Source organism: Ceratotherium simum, chromosome 3, assembly GCF_057802395.1.
Source record: "Ceratotherium simum simum isolate JZ-2026a chromosome 3, ASM5780239v1, whole genome shotgun sequence".
Taxonomy (NCBI): Eukaryota; Metazoa; Chordata; class Mammalia; order Perissodactyla; family Rhinocerotidae; genus Ceratotherium; species Ceratotherium simum.
In genome coordinates this window covers 5985213-6003362 of record NC_141902.1, presented here as the reverse complement: position 1 = coordinate 6003362, position 18150 = coordinate 5985213, and the positions used below count along the sequence as shown (strand labels likewise).

The 18150-nt window shown below is 43.6% G+C and overlaps 2 protein-coding genes across 2 annotated transcripts in view; one reads left to right on the top strand and one right to left on the bottom strand.

Moving 5' to 3' along the window:
• Window positions 1-369: 369 nt before the first annotated feature.
• Window positions 370-15278, bottom strand: FKBP3 (FKBP prolyl isomerase 3). Its single transcript, XM_004436364.3, has 7 exons — window positions 15121-15278; window positions 12817-12918; window positions 12178-12285; window positions 4519-4654; window positions 3928-3995; window positions 2190-2287; window positions 370-712 (listed from the first exon to the last, which is right to left on the bottom strand). Exons 1-7 carry the CDS (start codon window positions 15226-15228, stop codon window positions 658-660), a joined length of 675 nt encoding a protein of 224 aa, XP_004436421.1. The 5' UTR covers window positions 15229-15278; the 3' UTR covers window positions 370-657.
• A 1519-nt stretch (window positions 15279-16797) lies between these two features.
• Window positions 16798-18150, top strand: part of FANCM (FA complementation group M) — a 54319-nt gene continuing 52966 nt past the window's right edge. The window contains exons 1-2 of the mRNA XM_087422135.1: window positions 16798-17369; window positions 17933-18105. Coding sequence (XP_087278261.1) covers window positions 16856-17369; window positions 17933-18105 — 687 coding nt within the window. The 5' untranslated portion in view covers window positions 16798-16855. The remainder of the gene's footprint in view (window positions 17370-17932; window positions 18106-18150) is intronic.

The following is an 18150-nucleotide window of genomic DNA, read 5'->3' as shown; positions in this document are numbered from 1 at the left end:
TAGGTAGTTGTATGTCATAGCTGCACATCCTTCTAGTTGCTGTATGTGGGACGTGGCCTCAGCGTGGCCGGAGAAGCAGTGCGTTGGTGCGCGCCTGGGATCCAAACCCACACGCGCTTAACCGCTAAGCCACGGGGCCGGCCCCAAAACGTACTTTTCTTGAATTCAGCTATTAGACCTTGTAGCTTTCTCTCAATCTCTATGCTTTTGCCGTCTCACTATCAGGAATACTTATTTATTTAAAGACTTTTAAGATGAGTGTCCCTGGCAAAGCTGCCCAATTTTACTGTTACTCCCTGGTTTGATGAAGCCTTATCCTGGTTAACCTAATGAAAACACTGATAAATATATTAACACCAAACAAATCAAGACATTGGATAAATTTTTATTGAGCCTTATAGTTTACAACATGAGGTAAGAGGAAAATCAGTTCTCCTTAACCAATATTTTACCCAGCTGTAGTAAAATATTTTAAACTTGAGGGATTTATAAGGGGTTATGTTTCTTAATTGGGGATCAAGTAAACAAGTCCTAACTTCTTGAATTTTCCAGTTGACTCTTCCCTTATAATAGTAACCAGCTCTAATTAGTTACATAAGTTTCTTCAAGGCCATGTTTTATTGTTGCTGATGTCTTGAGATCTGAAACGTTGCTATTTCAATCAATATCCACTAATTCCACTTCAAAAATGAGTTTTGCATTGGGTGGAATTCTGTTGCATAAGTCAAGGTAAATTTGATAAAAATTGCTTCTCCTTTCACTCTCAATAACTTTAGTCTAAAATTAGAATTATGTAGACTGCATATTGGTAATTAACCCCCAAGGGAACGGCTTTATAGCTGATTCAGAGGCTAATATGTACGAGCCTACAGATTCCTAACAGTATCCTTGTGAATGGAGATCATAACCTATTACTGTAGGCTGACCACGTAAGTTGAGTTTGCACTAGGATCTTCCTTACCTGGATGCCTCACTAGTACTCCCAAATTAGCCACCACTTAATGAAGACTGCTACTCAGTACTCCAAAGAGTGATTTCAATCTAGTTTAGAGTATATAAGTTTGTATGAGGTAGTACATGATATTTGCTGTGAATTTTAAGATGCTGAGTTCAGTGATGAAGAGTGATTTTATCTGACTGGTCTTGAGATGCTTCACATGAGGGGGGGGGGGGGCTGTAGTTGGCCATCTGACTATTCCCAAATAATTTTACCTGGTAAGACTAGAGAACTTCCATTTTTCTTCCCCCGAAACTTATTCTAAGTGGTCCAACTAGTCCAATGGGAATGGAACCCACAATAGAAAAACTGCCTTCCCACTTACCTACTGGATTGTTCTGGTCAGAATGGTCTGGAGTCATGATTTTTTTTTTTTTAATGTTCACAAACTGGGCCTATCAGAAAAGTGTTGTCATTAGTAGTGATCACAAATGCTTATACTACGTTGGACCTGTAGTCTCCGTCATTTCACAACTAGTAGTCCTCAACATGTGTTCCATTTCTAAGCTTTGAGTACCCATTTAATTGCCTAAAATTATATGGTAGCATAATTTTTATATTTTTATACATAATTTTACACCGTACCATAAAATTACCATGAGCCACATTTACATCCTACAATTTGCTACAGCTATTTTTTTTTTTTAAAGATTTTATTTATTTATTTTTTCCCCCCAAAGCCCCCTAGATAGTTGTATGTCATAGCTGCACATCCTTCTAGTTGCTGTATGTGGGACGCGGCCTCAGCATGGCTGGAGAAGCGGTGCGTTGGTGCGCACCCGGGATCCGAACCCAGGCCGCCAGCAGCAGAGCGCACGCACTTAACCACTAAGCCACGGAGCCGGCCCATGCTACAGCTATTTGTATCTGGCATCTTAACTCCTTGAAGTAAACCCTCCAAACGTTAAGAATTGCCTTTCAAAGATGAAAATTGAAACTTTACAGTTTAGGTCTTGAAAATTGAGAGCTTGAATTAGAGGAAAAAAGGTAGATTCCAGCTCAAGTTTGAATACTTGGTACTAACATTAACTGTCGTCTATATTGGGGATGTTGACACAAAAGCATCTAAGTATCAGGAAGATTGGTCTGGAAAGGATTCCTGATCTGGAGGTTAACCTAGACAGCATCTTTCATACCTTCAGATGATCTTTCTTAGTGTTTTTTCCTTTAATTACATAGGAAAAAAGGATACTTGGCATCAGGCTGTCCTTTCTTTCCATAAGCCCATTCTGGTTCAATCTCCAGTCGAGCCTTTTCTCCTTTACTCATAGTCAAGAGTGCTTCATCCCACTAAAGGCAAGAACATAAAGTAAAAACTAATGATATTTTGCAAAAAATACATGGAAAACCAGAAGACAGGCAAGATTATATACAGACAAGCATTCTGTTACTGGATTGCATTATGTCCTAAGGTAATGTCCTTGGGTAAGTCCCTAAATCTTTGTCCTTTATTTCCCCCCAAAAAAAAAATAAGGATATATTAAACAATAATTTTTTAGCGTAATACTCAAACTCCTCAAATGTTTTGTAAACTGTAACATGTCATACATTATGGAAACCAGTTTGTTAGCATTATCATAAAAAATTTGCTATACTTTTAGGTCACAGGACAAACTTTATTTTTATAGGGATAAACTAATAAGTATTCACTCTAAAACTGCCTTAAGATGACCAAATTGTAATAGTGGAGTCATGATGGCACATAAAACCAACTATATGTTAGAGCATTAACATGTTCTGCACAAAGTAAAACTATTCAAAGAAACGACAGAGTTTCTGGGTTGCTGCTGCATTCTGTCCAAATTTGGATCTTAATGCCCAAATAATGCCCCAAAACAGTTAAATCAGTATGATACAAGAATACAGGATACATTACTACTCTCATATACTCTGTTGAAAATGTAACAATCACGTAAAGCTCAAGGGATACAGACAGAGCTGTCACATACTGGAAATAAGAATATGTGCACTAGAAGAAATTTACCAGTAAGCAAATTAGTTACAGAAATAGAAAAATGCTCAGCTTGATACACAGTTGCTCTCAACTTGGTATAATCAAGGAGCAGCAGTTAAGGTTATTCTCAACTAAATCTTTAGTTTCAAGATGTTTTATATTCTGTTTTGGGCTCTGAACATGACTGAACCAGTATTTTAGGACTTAGCCACAGTACAACGAATAACACATTGAGGGTTCTCATAACTGCATTTAAGTAGGCGTTTCAGTTATTAATGTCTGAAGTCCTGAGTAATGAGTGGGCCTTAGCATGACACCGGGATTCAGTGAAGCTGACAATCAGCCCTGCTCTTTCATCTCCTTTTGTGCACTGCAGCGGTCAGCACAGCTCAAGTCTGACGTCCTCTTTTCTCCAAGTTTCCTTCTGTTCACTCTCACATGTAAGGGTGGGGTAAAGGCATGCTTACATCTGAAAGATTTTCTGGTGTGAGCCCAGGTTGTGAGAGGTGAGGCTACAGAACAAACTGCTGCTTCTATCAGTACTTCAGCAAGACAGATATTTTATCTTTCTTGATCGTGTATAAGGGGTATAACAGCTATGTAACATTTTATAAGAATTTTAAAAACAAATTTAGCAAGTCAAACATTCTGACAATTTCTTTATGAAGAAAAACAGAATAAAAGGGGTAGACATGGAAGGAAATTTGAGTCCCTACTATATTACGTGCTTTAAGTTATGCTCATTTAATCTTTTTAACAACCCGAGGTAGGCTATACTGTCCTTATTTCTATAGATTGGGAAACTAAGACCCTGAGAACTGAACTTGTGCCAGATCAGTTAGTAATGACAGGACCCGATTTGTCACACTCTGAAGATTGTTTTCTTTTCATCATATCCCCAATCCTAATTGTTTATGGCACCATACCACAAGCATATGCCACAATCTCTAGTGATTCACTGCTGTTCTTTACTTACTCCTCTGATAACTTTGCCTATTCCAACCTTAAAACTTAAAGGCTTGGCATTTTTCTTCTTCTTTGAACCTGTAAAACAGATTTTCATTATAATTGATGAAATTAAGTTCCAATGGAAAAATATAGTGATTTAAGTCTTTAACTTGATTTCAGAATTTACCATACTATGCATTTAAAAAGAAATAAAAACTCAGAAAGCCAGGTAACTCAAGAAGAAAATTCTGAACGTAAAAATAATTATGGTTCAAATGGGGAGGAGAGAGGGGAGGGACCTCAATTTATATTACTAAAATAGCACTGTATTCCACCTTTTATATTAAAATGTTAAAGCCTTGCTTTGGGACAATAACCAAGTTTAGACTAAGCTTCTTTATTTTTTGCTTTCCGATGACCAAGAGGTCTTTATTTACCCAGCCGATATGTAGTGGAAGACCTACTTTAAATGAAGACGGCTTAAAGTAAACCACAGGTGCAAAAGATTCCGGAGAAAAGTGACAGCCAAGAAAAAGGTACTGCCTTTTTCTGCTCATCTGCCACACAAATATTTTGCAATGCCTTAAAGCCAAAAAGATAAGATTACATTTAGACTTACTTGTTTGAATATTAGTATCAAAAACAGTGCCGTCCTGTAGTGTTCCTGTATACCAGCAATGAACAACATCTCCCTTTTTGGGAAAGTTGGTTTTATCACCTTTTTTAAGAACAGATTTTGTATATTTTGGTGGACCCTAAAAACAAACAAACAAAAACACACAGACATGAGTCATTAACTCATGTCCTTCTAGCAGGATGACAAAGACAATACTTAGCCAACTCTAGACCTAAGTCTAGTCACAGAGTTTCACAGATCTGGCAACAAACTGTTTTGCCTCTGGTTCACTTCTGTGAGTTAAAACATGCACTATCTCATTTCAAGTCTGTGACAAGAATGTTAGTAACTAGCATATCTATAATTTAATTTCAAATAACTTACAGCTTTGGAAACCAACGTTCTTTTGTCAAGATTCTATTAATTATTCAACAAACCATAAAGTGAATCCAGTTATTTCCCAAGGTTAGAAATATCATTACTATTTAATTCTTATAAATCATAAGGCATTAAATAAAACATTGTGACATTTTTCCAAAGATCTGAGTTGTTTCAGCACCAATAATTGACATTACTAAATATTTTCATTATATCCAATTAGCATGAATACAGTAATGTTGCATCTGTTTCTGAATTTGAAAATAAGTTCACACAACAAATGGAATTATCTATAGAAATTACCATAACAGGCATATTTCCTAGAACAAAGCAGGATTATCAGGGTCTTTTTAAAAAAAAGCTAAAGGAGGGGCTGGCCCAGTGGCGTAGTGGTTAAGTTCACATGCTCTGCTTCAGCGGCCTGGGGTTTGTGGGTGCGGACCTACACTGTGCATCAAGCCATGTTGTGGCAGTAACACATACAAAATAGAGGAAGACTGGCAACAGATGTTAGCTCAGGGCCAATCTTCCTTGCCAAGGGAAAAAAAAAAGAAAAAGCTAAAGACTAATCTAATCAATGGTGATTCATATATGTGAGGAAAGCAATTACCTAGTTAAACTTAAGAATATTTAGAATTTTACACTATAGAATATTTAATAATGGGAAAGGAAATAAGACGTATTAAACACCTATCATTTGCCAGTCACTTAACACATACCATCGCACTTAATCTTAACAATCCTCTGAAGGTATCACCTACTTGCGTTTTTGCAGACGAAGAGAGTGAAGTTCAGAGAATTTATGCAGCAGAGCTAATGAGTAGTAGAGAATGAATATGGACTTGTTTGTCTGAATAAAGCCCATGTTCTTTCCACTATACCAAAATACCTCAAATAACAGTGATAATGATAGTTAACCTCCACTGATGTTTACAGTTAAAATAGCTGACATCTACTGAGCGCCCTCTATGTGCCAGGCACTCTTCCAAATGCTTCACATACATTAACTCTTAACTCTCACTACCTGAGGAGGTGTAGGGACTATTATCCCTATTTTACAGGTAAGGAAATACAAGGATAGAGTGGTTAAGTAACTTGCTTAAGGTCCTACAGTTCGTATGTGGCTGAGCAGGATTGGAAACCAGGCAGCCTGGATATAAACTTCACTCCCTCTGAAGCACAGAGGGAGTGTCAGGTATTATTCCTTTTCTTTCTTTCTTTTTTTTTTTTTGTGAGGAAGATCAGCCCTGAGCTAACATCCGTGCTAATCCTCCTCTTTTTGCTGAGGAAGACCGGCTCTGAGCTAACATCTATTGCCAATCCTCCTCCCTTCTTCTTTCCCCCAAAGCCCCACTAGATAGTTGTATGTCATAGTTGCACATCCTTCTAGTTGCTGTATGTGGGACGCGGCCTCAGCATTGCCGGACAAACGGAGCGTCAGTGTGCACCCAGGATCTGAACCCGGGCCACCAGTAGTGGAGCGTGTGCACTTAACTGCTAAGCCACGGGGCCGGCCCTCAAGTCCTTTTCTTATGTCAATTCATTTAACCACACAGCACTCTGGCAGTGTTTTCCCCATCTTTTATAGAGAAAATAAAGCTTGCAAAGGGTACAAAGCCCTATCCAATTCAGAGTCCAAGGATTATCAGCACTTTCAACTAAGCCAGGCTGCCTCCCTAAATCAAAAGAAAGTCACGTCTACAGCTCGAGTACAATGTGTATCACAAAAGCAAGCATTAACTTCCTCCCTGACACTCCCATTCCAAGCTTGTTTTAGTGAGAAATGCTACCGTCAATGGTCAGGGGTCTACTGGTAGCAGTGTAAACTGGTGTCATCTCTTAGGAATGCAATTTAAAGTTACAAGTGTGACAAATAATTCAATTTATACAGATATATGCTCGAGAGGTAATGTGAAACTCAGGAAAAAATCTTTATGCAATTATTCGATACACTTATCCAAAATGGCAAAATAATCACACATTTATGGTAATACTGAGTTTTTAATAAAGTGGAAAAATTCTTATTAAGTGAAAAATCAATAGAAAGTTCTAACCACAGTAAAATCTCAACTATTTAAATAAATATATGCATAGAAAACATTCAAAAATTCCAGTCATAAAATAAGTCAGTCATGGGGATGTAATGTAGGGAATTACAGCATAGGGAACATAGTCAACGATATTGTAATAACTTTGTATGATGACAGATGGTTACCAGTCTTATCAGGGTGATCATTTTGTATGTGAATAAATGTTGAATCACTATGTTGCACCTGAAACTAATATTGTATGTCAACAATACCTTAATAAAAAATATATATGCAAAGAACACTTTCTGAAATGTTCAACATGTTCATTCTAGGTGTTGAAATTATGTATTCTTAATTCTTTTCTCTTGTTTTCTACTTTAAAAATAGCACAGGGGCCAGCCTGGTGGCATAGTGGTTAAGTTTGTGCACTCTGCTTCGGGAGCCCAGGGTTCGTGGGTTCAGATCCCGGGTGCGGACCTACACCCCCCTCATCAGGCCATGCTGTGGCGGCATCCACATATGAAATAGAGGAAGACTGCCACAGATGTTAGCTCAGGGCCAATCTTCCTCAAGCAAAAAGAGGAAGATTGGCAACAGATGTTAGCTCAGGGCCAATCTTGCTCATCAAAAAAAAAGAAGCATAATTATTTTTGTATCAGAAAAATAAATGTTTTTTAAAAAATAAAGTTGACTTGACAAAATCTGGTAACATATATCCCAAATTTGGAAATAATTTTAATTAAAATTTAAAAGCCACAAAATGACAATGACTACATATATTCATTATGTGAGAATATCAGAGTATCTTAAGACTTTATTAAAGAAATTACATGTAACTATTTGAATGGATAAGGTATGATTAGTGAACAATAACCACATTTTAAATCTTAATGTCTGTCATTCCATTGTTTTTCCATATGTTGTCCCAAGTTGCTTGGGCATGTTCTGTTATCTACATTAGAGGTTCTAAAACAATGCAAAAACACATTAAATTGGTGGTTATGGTTCAGTCTTAATGGTGAATGCCAATCTGCCCACTGATGGCCTCCATTTCAGTGTTTCAGAGAGTCTTTTATGGATCACTCATTCCTGGGTGTTGTTAACACTGTCAGAAGAAAAGGCGTCTAAGGTAAATAACTTCAGGAAACACTACGTTAACCAAAGTTAAATATGCCTCTACATGACTTCTCAGAGCTGTTATCAGGTAATATGCAATGTGAATCTTCAAGTAGGAGACAAAAGGTACAGCTTTTGATGATGCCAGACAACACCCTGGAACTTCCGGGACCTATATAATACACTTTGAGAAATGCTGCTTTAGTTATTTGATCTGACTTGGGGTTTCATTTCAAGAACCTGGTTGGTTCATGGTGAGAGGTCAGATCAGTCCCAGTGCAATTCTGGAGTTATGTGCTTGAACGGATCTGGCTTTTAGGTAATTTCCTGGCTTTGCAGCAATTTCTTAGTCCAGAGTGATGAGAAGAACTACATTCCAAGATTGGGTCTGAACTTGATACTTTTAGACCCAGAGATAAAGGAACTTTGTCTGAGAGTAATCATTAAAATTGCAACTAACTGGATGACATCATAGCCTCTAAAAGTGAGAGTATAGTATTCCTATTATTAATTCAAGAAATACATGAGCATGTTCTACATGTTAGCAACTGCAGATACATAGGTGAGCTGGCAGACAGGTCTGGCCCTCCCTCTAGCAGAGAATACAGACATGTATGATCACATATGAGAGCCACAGAGGAAGCACAGGGTGCTAAGATGGGAATGACACAGTGACCTAACCCAGTACAGGCTATACGCTGGGAGAAGATTCTGTGAAGTAATATTTAAATTGTACCCTGAAGGGCAAGAGAAGTTACTCAGGCGAAAGGGGAAGGTTTACACACAGAATAGCACTTTCATAGCAGGGAAGCACATGCACACAGTGCACTCAGCAAGGGAGAAGCAACGGAGAGAGTGGTACGGGAGGAGGCTGGGGAGACCTGGAGCACACGTTAAGAATCTGGGTTTAAAATCCCCCCCCCCCCAAGCCCCAGTAGATAGCTGTATGTCATAGATGCACATCCTTCTAGTTGCTGTACGTGGGATGCGGCCTCAGCATGGCCGGAGAAGCGGTGAGTCAGTGCGCGCCCGGGATCCGAACCCGGACCGCCAGCAGCGGCGCGCATGCACTTAACTGCTAAGCCACGGGGCCGGCCCAAGAATCTGGGTTTTGAACTTCAGGTCAATGAGCAGCCAATTAACAGTTTTAAACAGAGAAGCTGTAGAATCAGATTTGTGTTTTAAACAGATCATCGTGCCCCAGTGTGAGGAATGGATAGGCAATCAAAAGAGAAAGTGGGAGACTAGTTTGGAAGAGGTTAGTCTACCAGTCTAGGTCTATATCAGGGTGGTAACAGTGAGGATGACAACAGATGAATGGCTTTGAGATGTTCATGCAGAATCAATAGAATTTGGTGACGATTAGATGTGAAGAAGTTACAAAGGCCGAATCTCAAGTTTTTGGCTTGAGAACTTCTACAGTCATTTCTGACTGCTGAATCTGAGTTCCTGCCCCAACTTATACCTCTCTGATCCAATATTCATTTATACTTGAAAACTTTCCAAAACACTATTTAATACATAACAGGCAACAAATATAGAGGCCGGCCCCACGGTGTGGCAGTTAAGTGAGCGCGCTCTGCTGCTGGCGTCCCAGGTTCGGATCCCGGGTGTGCACCAACGCGCCACTTGTCAGGCCATGGTGTGGCGGCGTCCTATATAAAGTGGAGGGAGATGGGTATGGATGTTAGCCCAGGGCCAGTCTTCCTCAGCAAAAAGAGGAGAATTGGCATTGGACGTTAGCTGATGGCTGATCTTCCTCACAAAACAAAAACAAAATACAAACAAAAAATATATTGACTATCACTGGTTTATTTAAAGCCCAGTAAGAGCTATTAGAAAGGTTCTTTACATTAAAATAAATAAGGTAGAGATAAATAATATAGATACCGGGGGCCGGCCCCGTGGCTTAGCGGTTAAGTGCATGCGTTCCGCTAATGGCAGCCCAGGGTTTGGATCCTGGGCGCGCACTGACGCACCGCTTCTCCAGCCATGCTGAGGCAGCGTCCCACATACAGCCACTAGAAGGATGTGCAACTATGACGTACAACTATCTACTGGGGCTTTGGGGAGAAAAAGAGAAAGAAAAGGAGGAGGCTTGGCAATAGATGTTAGCTCAGAGCCTGTCTTCCTCAGCAAAGAGGAGGATTAGCACAGATGTTAGCTCAGGGCTGATCTTCCTCACAGAAAAACAAACAAAAAATATAGATACCATGTGCTGAATCACACTAAGCCTTTGAAATTGAGTGCATATTTTATACTGAAAGCACATTTCAATCTGGAGTAGCCATGAAGCACTCAGTAGCCACATATGGCTAGTGACTAATGTACTGGACAGCGCAGTTCTAGACAGTACAGATTTACTGAAGATTTTTGAGCAGGGTGTAGTTTGCAAAATATTATTTTAGAAAGCTTACTAGAATAGCCATTTTGGGGCTGAGTGGATGAAGAAAGAATGAAGGCATAAGATTAGCTGAGTGACTTTTCCAACACTCCAGGTCTGAGGCCTTGGAATGCTTGAGAAATCAAAAAGGAATGAATCAAGATTTGAAAAAGAAGGGAGATATTTGAGAGCATTAGTACCGAGAGAAACATGAGAAGGAAAAAGAGAGCCAAAGAATCAGAGAACGATTAAGCTAGGAAGAAGAGAATGGTTACAACTCTAGATGTTAACATTTCGGTCAAACAGAACACAGCAGTATGTAATGACACAGCAGTAAAAGAGGACTGAGAGTTTGTGAGACAGTGTCAAGCAGTCTCCGTGGGCAACGTGATGGGCAATGGAGCGTGGGACAGCGTAAAAGCTGCTGAGTAGAGGTGCAGCTGGAAACCGTGCTGATAGGAAGCAGGAACGTACACTAACCCCAATAAACAGTTTTATGATTATTTTTCTTCCCAGTGCTCACTCTGCAGTCCCAAAGCACAAACAGAGAAAGCAGACAGCAGGAATCAACACAGTATCGGCCAGGAGGCCATGGAATCCAGGCGCTGGGAGGACAATGAGAGCGCATAACTGGGCTCAGGCTGGTTAGTGAAATGAAAGAGGTCTTAAAGAAAAGGATACAGGTTAGGACCCTCACAAGATCTCTCTAGACTGTCTCCAGCCCTTTACAGCCTTTTATTTTTCTTTCTAACTCTCTTTTTCTTAACCTCTTAATGATACACTATCTGCTACCTCATACCTCCCTTATTCTAATTTTCTGGAAGGTAAACTATTTTGCCAATTGCTTTTGCAACCCTTTTAGTAATTATTATACCCCTATTTACCTTAGTAGCCACTCAATATCTGCCCAGTATAAATAACATCAAATAATATTAGTTGTGATAAACCTCAAAATTGCTTTATTGTGTGTATATACCCACCAACATTAATTTGTGCTTTTCAACCAACAGGAAAAGATCATGCAAATTAACTAGCTTTAGTCATATAAACACCTGTAATTCTACACCTGAACTTACAGTCTGTCCACAAATACCCAAATGCTACACTTTCACCAATAGGCTGTATCTCTTTATAAGAACTGAAGAACTGATATTATTATTATTAGATTATTATCACTGATACTAAGACTGCCAGGAATGAGCGAGCTTGGTTCGTAAGATACTACAGAAGTGGCAGGATTATAATCAGTTCAGCTCTACTAAGGCTGTCCATTTGCAGAAATGGTTTTATTTGCTTCTTCAAGCCTTTGTACCAAAATATCAAACTTGGGCTGGGAAAGATGAAACAGATAAACCCACACCCCGCAGCCAGGCCTGGACCAAATATTCCCATTGCTAAGGACACCATGTATAGTAGAAAAAATAATCAAAATGAAGTTTCTTTCACTCAGTCCACCTTTGCTATAAAATCAGGACTTTGATAGCTTTGAAAGCTCAGGTCTGGCCAGACGTAGAGGCCATATAAAATACAAAGCTAGAGGTTTTTCACAGGAAAAGTTTACTAACTGTAAACTACTGGTTTCTCAGGCTTTTTTCCTGATTCATACACCTGCGGGAGATGACACCTCCAAACCAGTGTTTGGCTCACTGAAGGTGGCCATACTCAACTACCCTCACCATGGGAAATCAGTGCTGTAAGCAAATGCCTTCGTCAAATTCACACAAAAAACAGAATAAGAAAATATGATCTACAAACCTCATCCAGAGTCTCTTCAGACTTGGTTTCTTTGGGTTTATCTTCAGTAAGCTTCACATTTTTCACCTGCTCGGACACTTTACTTACACTTTCGGTACCTTTGAAACGCTGCAAGGAAAACGTTCTCACGTTTATCATATTTGGGACAGGCCGAAAGCCTCTCAGTGAAATGACTATCTGCACTGTGAATACAGGCTATGTAACTCACGTGTAAACAAACGGAACTGCCCAAGGACAAACCAAGACTCTTACGTTAAGCATTTCAACAAATTATGACCCTCAAACCATCTTTATTAAGATTCTTTTCTGTGGAAGACGGTCATTTCATAGTAACAAATATTGGGGAATTTCTTAAAATCTGTTTTTCTTAAGGCTCAGCCTAAGTCCAGCCCAGATTTTAAATTCATTAATGAAATGGAACTTACTTTGGATTTATAACTTTTTCAGTGCCCTTAAGAATTTGTTGTCACAATTTAACATGCTGCCATGCTGGAGATTAGCCTCACCAGATTTGACAGCTAGTTAAGAAAAACTCCTATGTATTCTGCAAATAAAGGCATTTAAAACTTCTTTTTGGGAATAAAATATCTAAAATGATGTTCTGGTAAAAATACTCTGGTAATAAATAACAATACTCACCTTGCTTTCAAAAAGATGATTATAGGCTGTAACCAAATGGTCCTTGTTAGCTGTCTTAGCCACATTTTTAATGTTTCCTAATAATTTATGTTCTGCAAGAAACTATAAAGAAAAAGCTGGTTAGTCAAAATAATTCCCCTCATGTAAGAAGGGTCTTAAATTAGAAAATGACCTTTTATGTTAGCAATTATGTTTCTAATAGTACTATTAATGACAGAAGAAATGAAATAAACATTATATTTCATATTCTACTGCATAACAACAAAAAAAGATTTAAGGAAGATTAAAAAAACATGCTGGGTATTTTATAAGAATTATTCACGAGACTGGAACTGTAATATTATGTGGGGTCACACTGGCGCATAACTAACCCTTTTTTTCCCCCATCATGGAATGCACAGAAAAACACATTTATATAGCAGCACACTTTGGTAACTGGGCGAAACTGCTCTTGGCAGGATGTTACTTGGCCCTGGCCACGGGAGCCTCCAGCCACGTCAGGCACAGCTATCTTGACACATCTGCCACCCATTCTTGGCAGACTGGGAAGCACTGTTACACAAGGCTAGATATATACTGGTTAAGTCTATGGGCAGTAGAGTCCGACCATGTGGGTTAAAATCCTAGCTGTCTGACTTTTGACAAGGGACTAAGCTTTCCTAAGACTTGGTTTCTCTATCACAGTGGAAGATTAACAAGGGCATCTATGTCAGAGGGCTGTTTTAAGGATAAATGCAATAATCCATTTAGCATAGAGCCTGTCCCATACTAAGAACTAACTAAATATTAGCTATTATGATTAATAAAATAATGGGTTTAATAACTCAAAGTAACAGAATTCCATTTCTCTCAAACATAAGACTAGGTTGCCAGATGGACACCAAAATACTCCTCAAATATCAAGTCATCAGATCATGTTACTTCACCTCAAAATCACCTAACGTGGGAATTTTAATAACTTGTTTTCCCTTATTTTATTCTGCTTCCTTGTCTGTTTCGTGGTCCTTGCTTGATTCCCCCTTTTGTTACTTTCTCAAAGTTGTCCTCTGGCATCTTCTACCCTCTTGATAAAGCAGTTTTTCTAACACTATCACTACTGTATTTTTTCCCCCTCTGCTTTTTCTCTCCCCCTCTTATAGAAATGTTCTAAATGACAAACGCTGATGGGGAACGGCTATTTTAATTAAACAGAAGTAATCAGTTGCTTTAGCACTCTTGTGATTTCTTTAGCAAGGTTCCAGAAAAATATCCCAAATATAAACACCTCCTTGTCATCTTATGATCAATAAAATCGTGACTGTCAATACAGGTTTAAGTATGTGAATGAACACTGGAGAATATGCTATATTCTATTGTTCCAGTTGTAATATGAATTGGCTTAAAAGAAAAAACCTTCCACTAAAATGGTATCCCCGAGGCACGGTCTTTCTTTTTCATCCTTGTATCCCCACATGCTGAGCATAGTTCTTGCTGCAGATGTACAAATACTTACTGACGTCAGGGTAATTATTCAGGAGTATGGAACTGGAAGCTGGAGAATAATTTTATCTCCCCTTCAAGACCCCTCAAAATGAAAGTAAAGGACAGTCCTCCCAAAAGAACCCAGAAACATTTTTCTAAATGCAAGTTTAGAACTTCAATAAAAGACTGCAGAACCACCGCAAGCAGACTGCTGCTCGTTCGGCAACTTAAGAGAGGTGACTTAAATCTTAATTTCCGAAGGAAAACAAGTCAAGTCCCACAAAAACGACGTGCGACGACAGACGGGCGGTTAAGATGGAGACTGCTGAAAAAAACGCAGGACGTACAGTATAAAGAATGCCCGAGACGTCTCCGTCGGGTTCTAACAATGGGCGAGACTGTACACAAAACGCGCACGTGACTCCGCTAATATAACGGGAGAAGGTCATTCACAGCGTCGGATATTTAAAAAAGTTAAAGCACAACCCACGGGTTTTAAAAATCGCCGTGTAGTAAATATGAGGAAAGAAGCGCGCACAGCGCTCCCGCAGAGCTCCGGGGCCCTCCCCACTTCCCGGGAGCCCGCACCCCTCCCGGGCGCAGCCGGCCCCGCCGCGGCCGCCGCTCCCCCCCCCCCGGGCTCCCAACCCCGCGCCGGCCGCCCGCGGGCCCCGGGGAAAGCCGCGCCCCCTCCCCCGAGCGCGGCCGCCGGGCGCACGCGGCCTCCCGGCCTCCAGGCCACGGCCGCGGCGGCAGGGCGGGGCGAAGGGACCCGGGATGCGCGGCGCGGGGGGGGAGGCGGCCCTCAGCCGCCCGGCCCGGCCGCCCCGCCGCCCCTGGTACCGAGTCGGAGCCGTGGTCCTGCAGAAACTTGATAATGTCCTTCTTGGGCAGCTGCTCGCTGCGCAGCTGCTCCACGGTCCAGGCCCGCTGCGGAACGGCGGACGCCATCTTCCCCCGCTGCCCCCGCTTCACTGAACCAGCCCGCCGCCGCTCGGCGTCGCCCCGCCCCCGGGCGTGGCCTGGCCCGCACGCACTCGAGGGGCTGGGCTCCCGCGAGACTGGGCGGCCGCGGGCGCGTCCTTGAGTGATGGGCAGGCTGTCCTGTGGGGGCTGCTCTGCGGCGTCCGGGGGAGAACCGCGGCTACGCGGAGGGCCGCGCGCTGTCGCTGACTCGTACCTGGAGCCGCCGTGCGGCGGCGTCCGATGGCTGTGCTGTTTACCGGCCACTCCCACACTGTCTGTCACCGACGGGCTGCTCGGCCTGTGAACTCTGCACCCGCTTTAAACGGCAGCATTCAGACATCTCACCCCGTTTTACGTAGTTCGAGCCTAAAACTGCACCCCGGAGTTGGCTCAGTCCCTGTCCGTCAGAACAACCCACGTCCCACCATCTCCCTTTAAAAGTCACAACTGAAACTAGAGCACAACTTGTCGTCTCCCCAAAATACAAACTCACGGGCCACAGTCCGAGTAAGGCAAGTTCAGAAACCTGCCCGGATAAACGGGAGGACGCTGCAGCAGGAGGCCGTCCGCGGACGGCGCGAGGGGACGCCGGCGACGCCCGGAACGCTCGGGCCGTGTCCGCGCGCCCCGGGGACAGGGGACGAGTGCACGCGGGGCGCTCAGCGCGGGGCCGGGCGAGCGTCGCTGGAGCGGAGCGGCCACCCCGCCGCCGCTGAGGGAGGCGGGACGCCCACTCCTTTCTCTCGGAGTTTCCGGGGAATAACAGGACCGCTCCCCTCACCCCCTGTTAATCATAAAAACATCAGGACAAGGGGTTTCCACCCCTAATAGTGAGGAGGAGGACCTGGCGCCTGTGTCCTCGGCCTGGAGGGCGGAGTGAGAGCGGACAGCAGTTCTGTCTGATCGCCTCTGCTGCTCGCCTCGTCTTCCGATTCAGCAAGACAGCCCACGAGGAATAAGGCCCGTTAGACGCTCAGTAACGTTACGTTCACAAAGACATGGGTACCCATTGTCGCCGGGACCTTTTTTTTTTTTTAAGATTTTATTTATTTATTTTTCCCCCAAAGCCGCAGTACATAGTTGTCTGTCATAGCTGCACATCCTTCTAGTTGCTGTATGTGGGACGCGGCCTCAGCATGGCTGGAGGAGTGGTGCCTCGGCGCGCGCACCCGGGATCCGAACCCGGGCCTCCGGCAGCGGAGCGCACGCACCCAACCGCTAAGCCACGGGGCCGGCCCTGTCGCCGGGATCTTAAAGTCATTTATTTTTCTCATTTTGAGCGATTCCACTTCAGCAACGACGCCCGGACACCTCGTCATGGGAAACGGAATTCAAATTCAGAGTTTACAAAAAACTGAAAGGCCGCCCTCGTTTAGAGCCACTCAATGGCAATGCGCATGCGTCTCCGGGCGGGCCGCGAGGGCTTCCCGCGAGCCGGCCAATCATATTGCCCGCGCAGACGCAGTGGCGGCCTTTCCAACGGGGCGAGCCGGCCGCGGGCCCGCCTCCGGCTCGCTGTTCGTGGGAGGGGGCCGATGGGGGTTGGGGCGGTGGCGCCGGAGCTGCCGCGGCTGCCGGCGTCCGAGAGGAGCCTGGGGCGGCCGTTGGCCCGATGAGCGGGCGGCAGAGAACGCTCTTCCAGACGTGGGGCGCCAGCGTGTCCCGGGCCGCCGGGCCGCCGGCTCGCAGCGCCGGAGCGGGCCGGCCGCGGAGCCCTGGCGCCCCCGGGGCGCGCCCCCCGGCCGCGGCGGCCGCCGAGGCGCAGGCCGAGTCGGACGACGACGTGCTGCTGGTCGCCGCGCACGAGGCCGAGCGGCGGCTGGGCGCGGGGCACGGCGGCTTCTGCGCCGCGGCGGGCGCGCTGTGGGTGTACCCCACCAACCGCCCGGTGCGCGACTACCAGCTGCACATCGCGCGCGCCGCGCTCTTCCGCAACACGCTGGTGTGTCTGCCCACCGGCCTCGGGAAGACCTTCGTCGCCGCCGTGGTCATGTACAACTTCTACCGCTGGTTCCCCTCCGGCAAGGTGGTCTTCATGGCCCCCACCAAACCTCTGGTGACGCAGCAGATCGAGGCCTGCTACCGGGTGATGGGCATCCCGCAGTCCCACATGGCCGAAATGACAGGTATCTCAGCAAGAGCGCGTCCCGGTGGAGACTGAGCTGAAGGCGTTCCTGACCCCTGTGGAATAGGCCCCAGACCACAGGACGCTCGTCTTAGGTCCTCTCCCCTAAAACATCATCCCCTGCAGCAAGTGCAGCCGTAACGGGCTGGGTTGGGTGCTGGGTTCGGTACAGATCAGCAGTAAGGCTGTATTCAATCTACGGAGAATCCCAGCAGCTTGCAAGTTAGAGCGTTTTGAAGCGATTGTGTGTGTATACCCCGTGGGTGAGTGAATGTGAGGTTTCCTGACGCTCTTCCCCAGGATTTCCCACTTGAAGAATTTGCTTCTCTTCGAATATTATGCCGTTTTGTAGGGATTCTCTAAAGACACTCAGTCTCGTAGTCTTCGGTAAGAGCCAGCATTGACACCGGGACCACAACAGAGCATTCCGATGATTTGTCACATTGTTCTGGTTTTGAAAGCGGATTACCAAAGCGAGAATGCGTTCTGAAAGTAGACCAGGTTATTTGTATTTTACAGATAACAGTTGGAGTTTAGAATGTAGAATGTCACTTTTATTTACAGGATCTACTCAGGCTTTCACCAGGAAGGAAATATGGCGCAGTAGGAGAGTCCTTTTTCTTACACCTCAAGTCATGGTAAATGATCTTTCTCGAGGAGCTTGTCCCGCTGCTGAAATAAAGTGTCTAGTTATTGATGAAGCTCACAGAGCTCTTGGAAACTATGCTTATTGCCAGGTAATATTTTGTTAGAAAGTACTTTGTAGTGTAAACATTGTTAAA

Bases quoted from the DNA above. Each gene is read 5' to 3' on its own strand.
- FKBP3 (XM_004436364.3), bottom strand. From the start codon at position 15,228: ATGGCGTCCGCCGTTCCGCAGCGGGCCTGGACCGTGGAGCAGCTGCGC. The intron at 3,996-4,518 runs GTAAGTCTAAAT...TCTGTTTTACAG, and splicing joins TGATACTAATATTCAAACAA to GTTCAAAGAAGAAGAAAAAT. The intron at 713-2,189 runs GTATCCTTTTTT...CTTATGCAACAG, and splicing joins AAAGGACAGCCTGATGCCAA to AATTCCACCCAATGCAAAAC.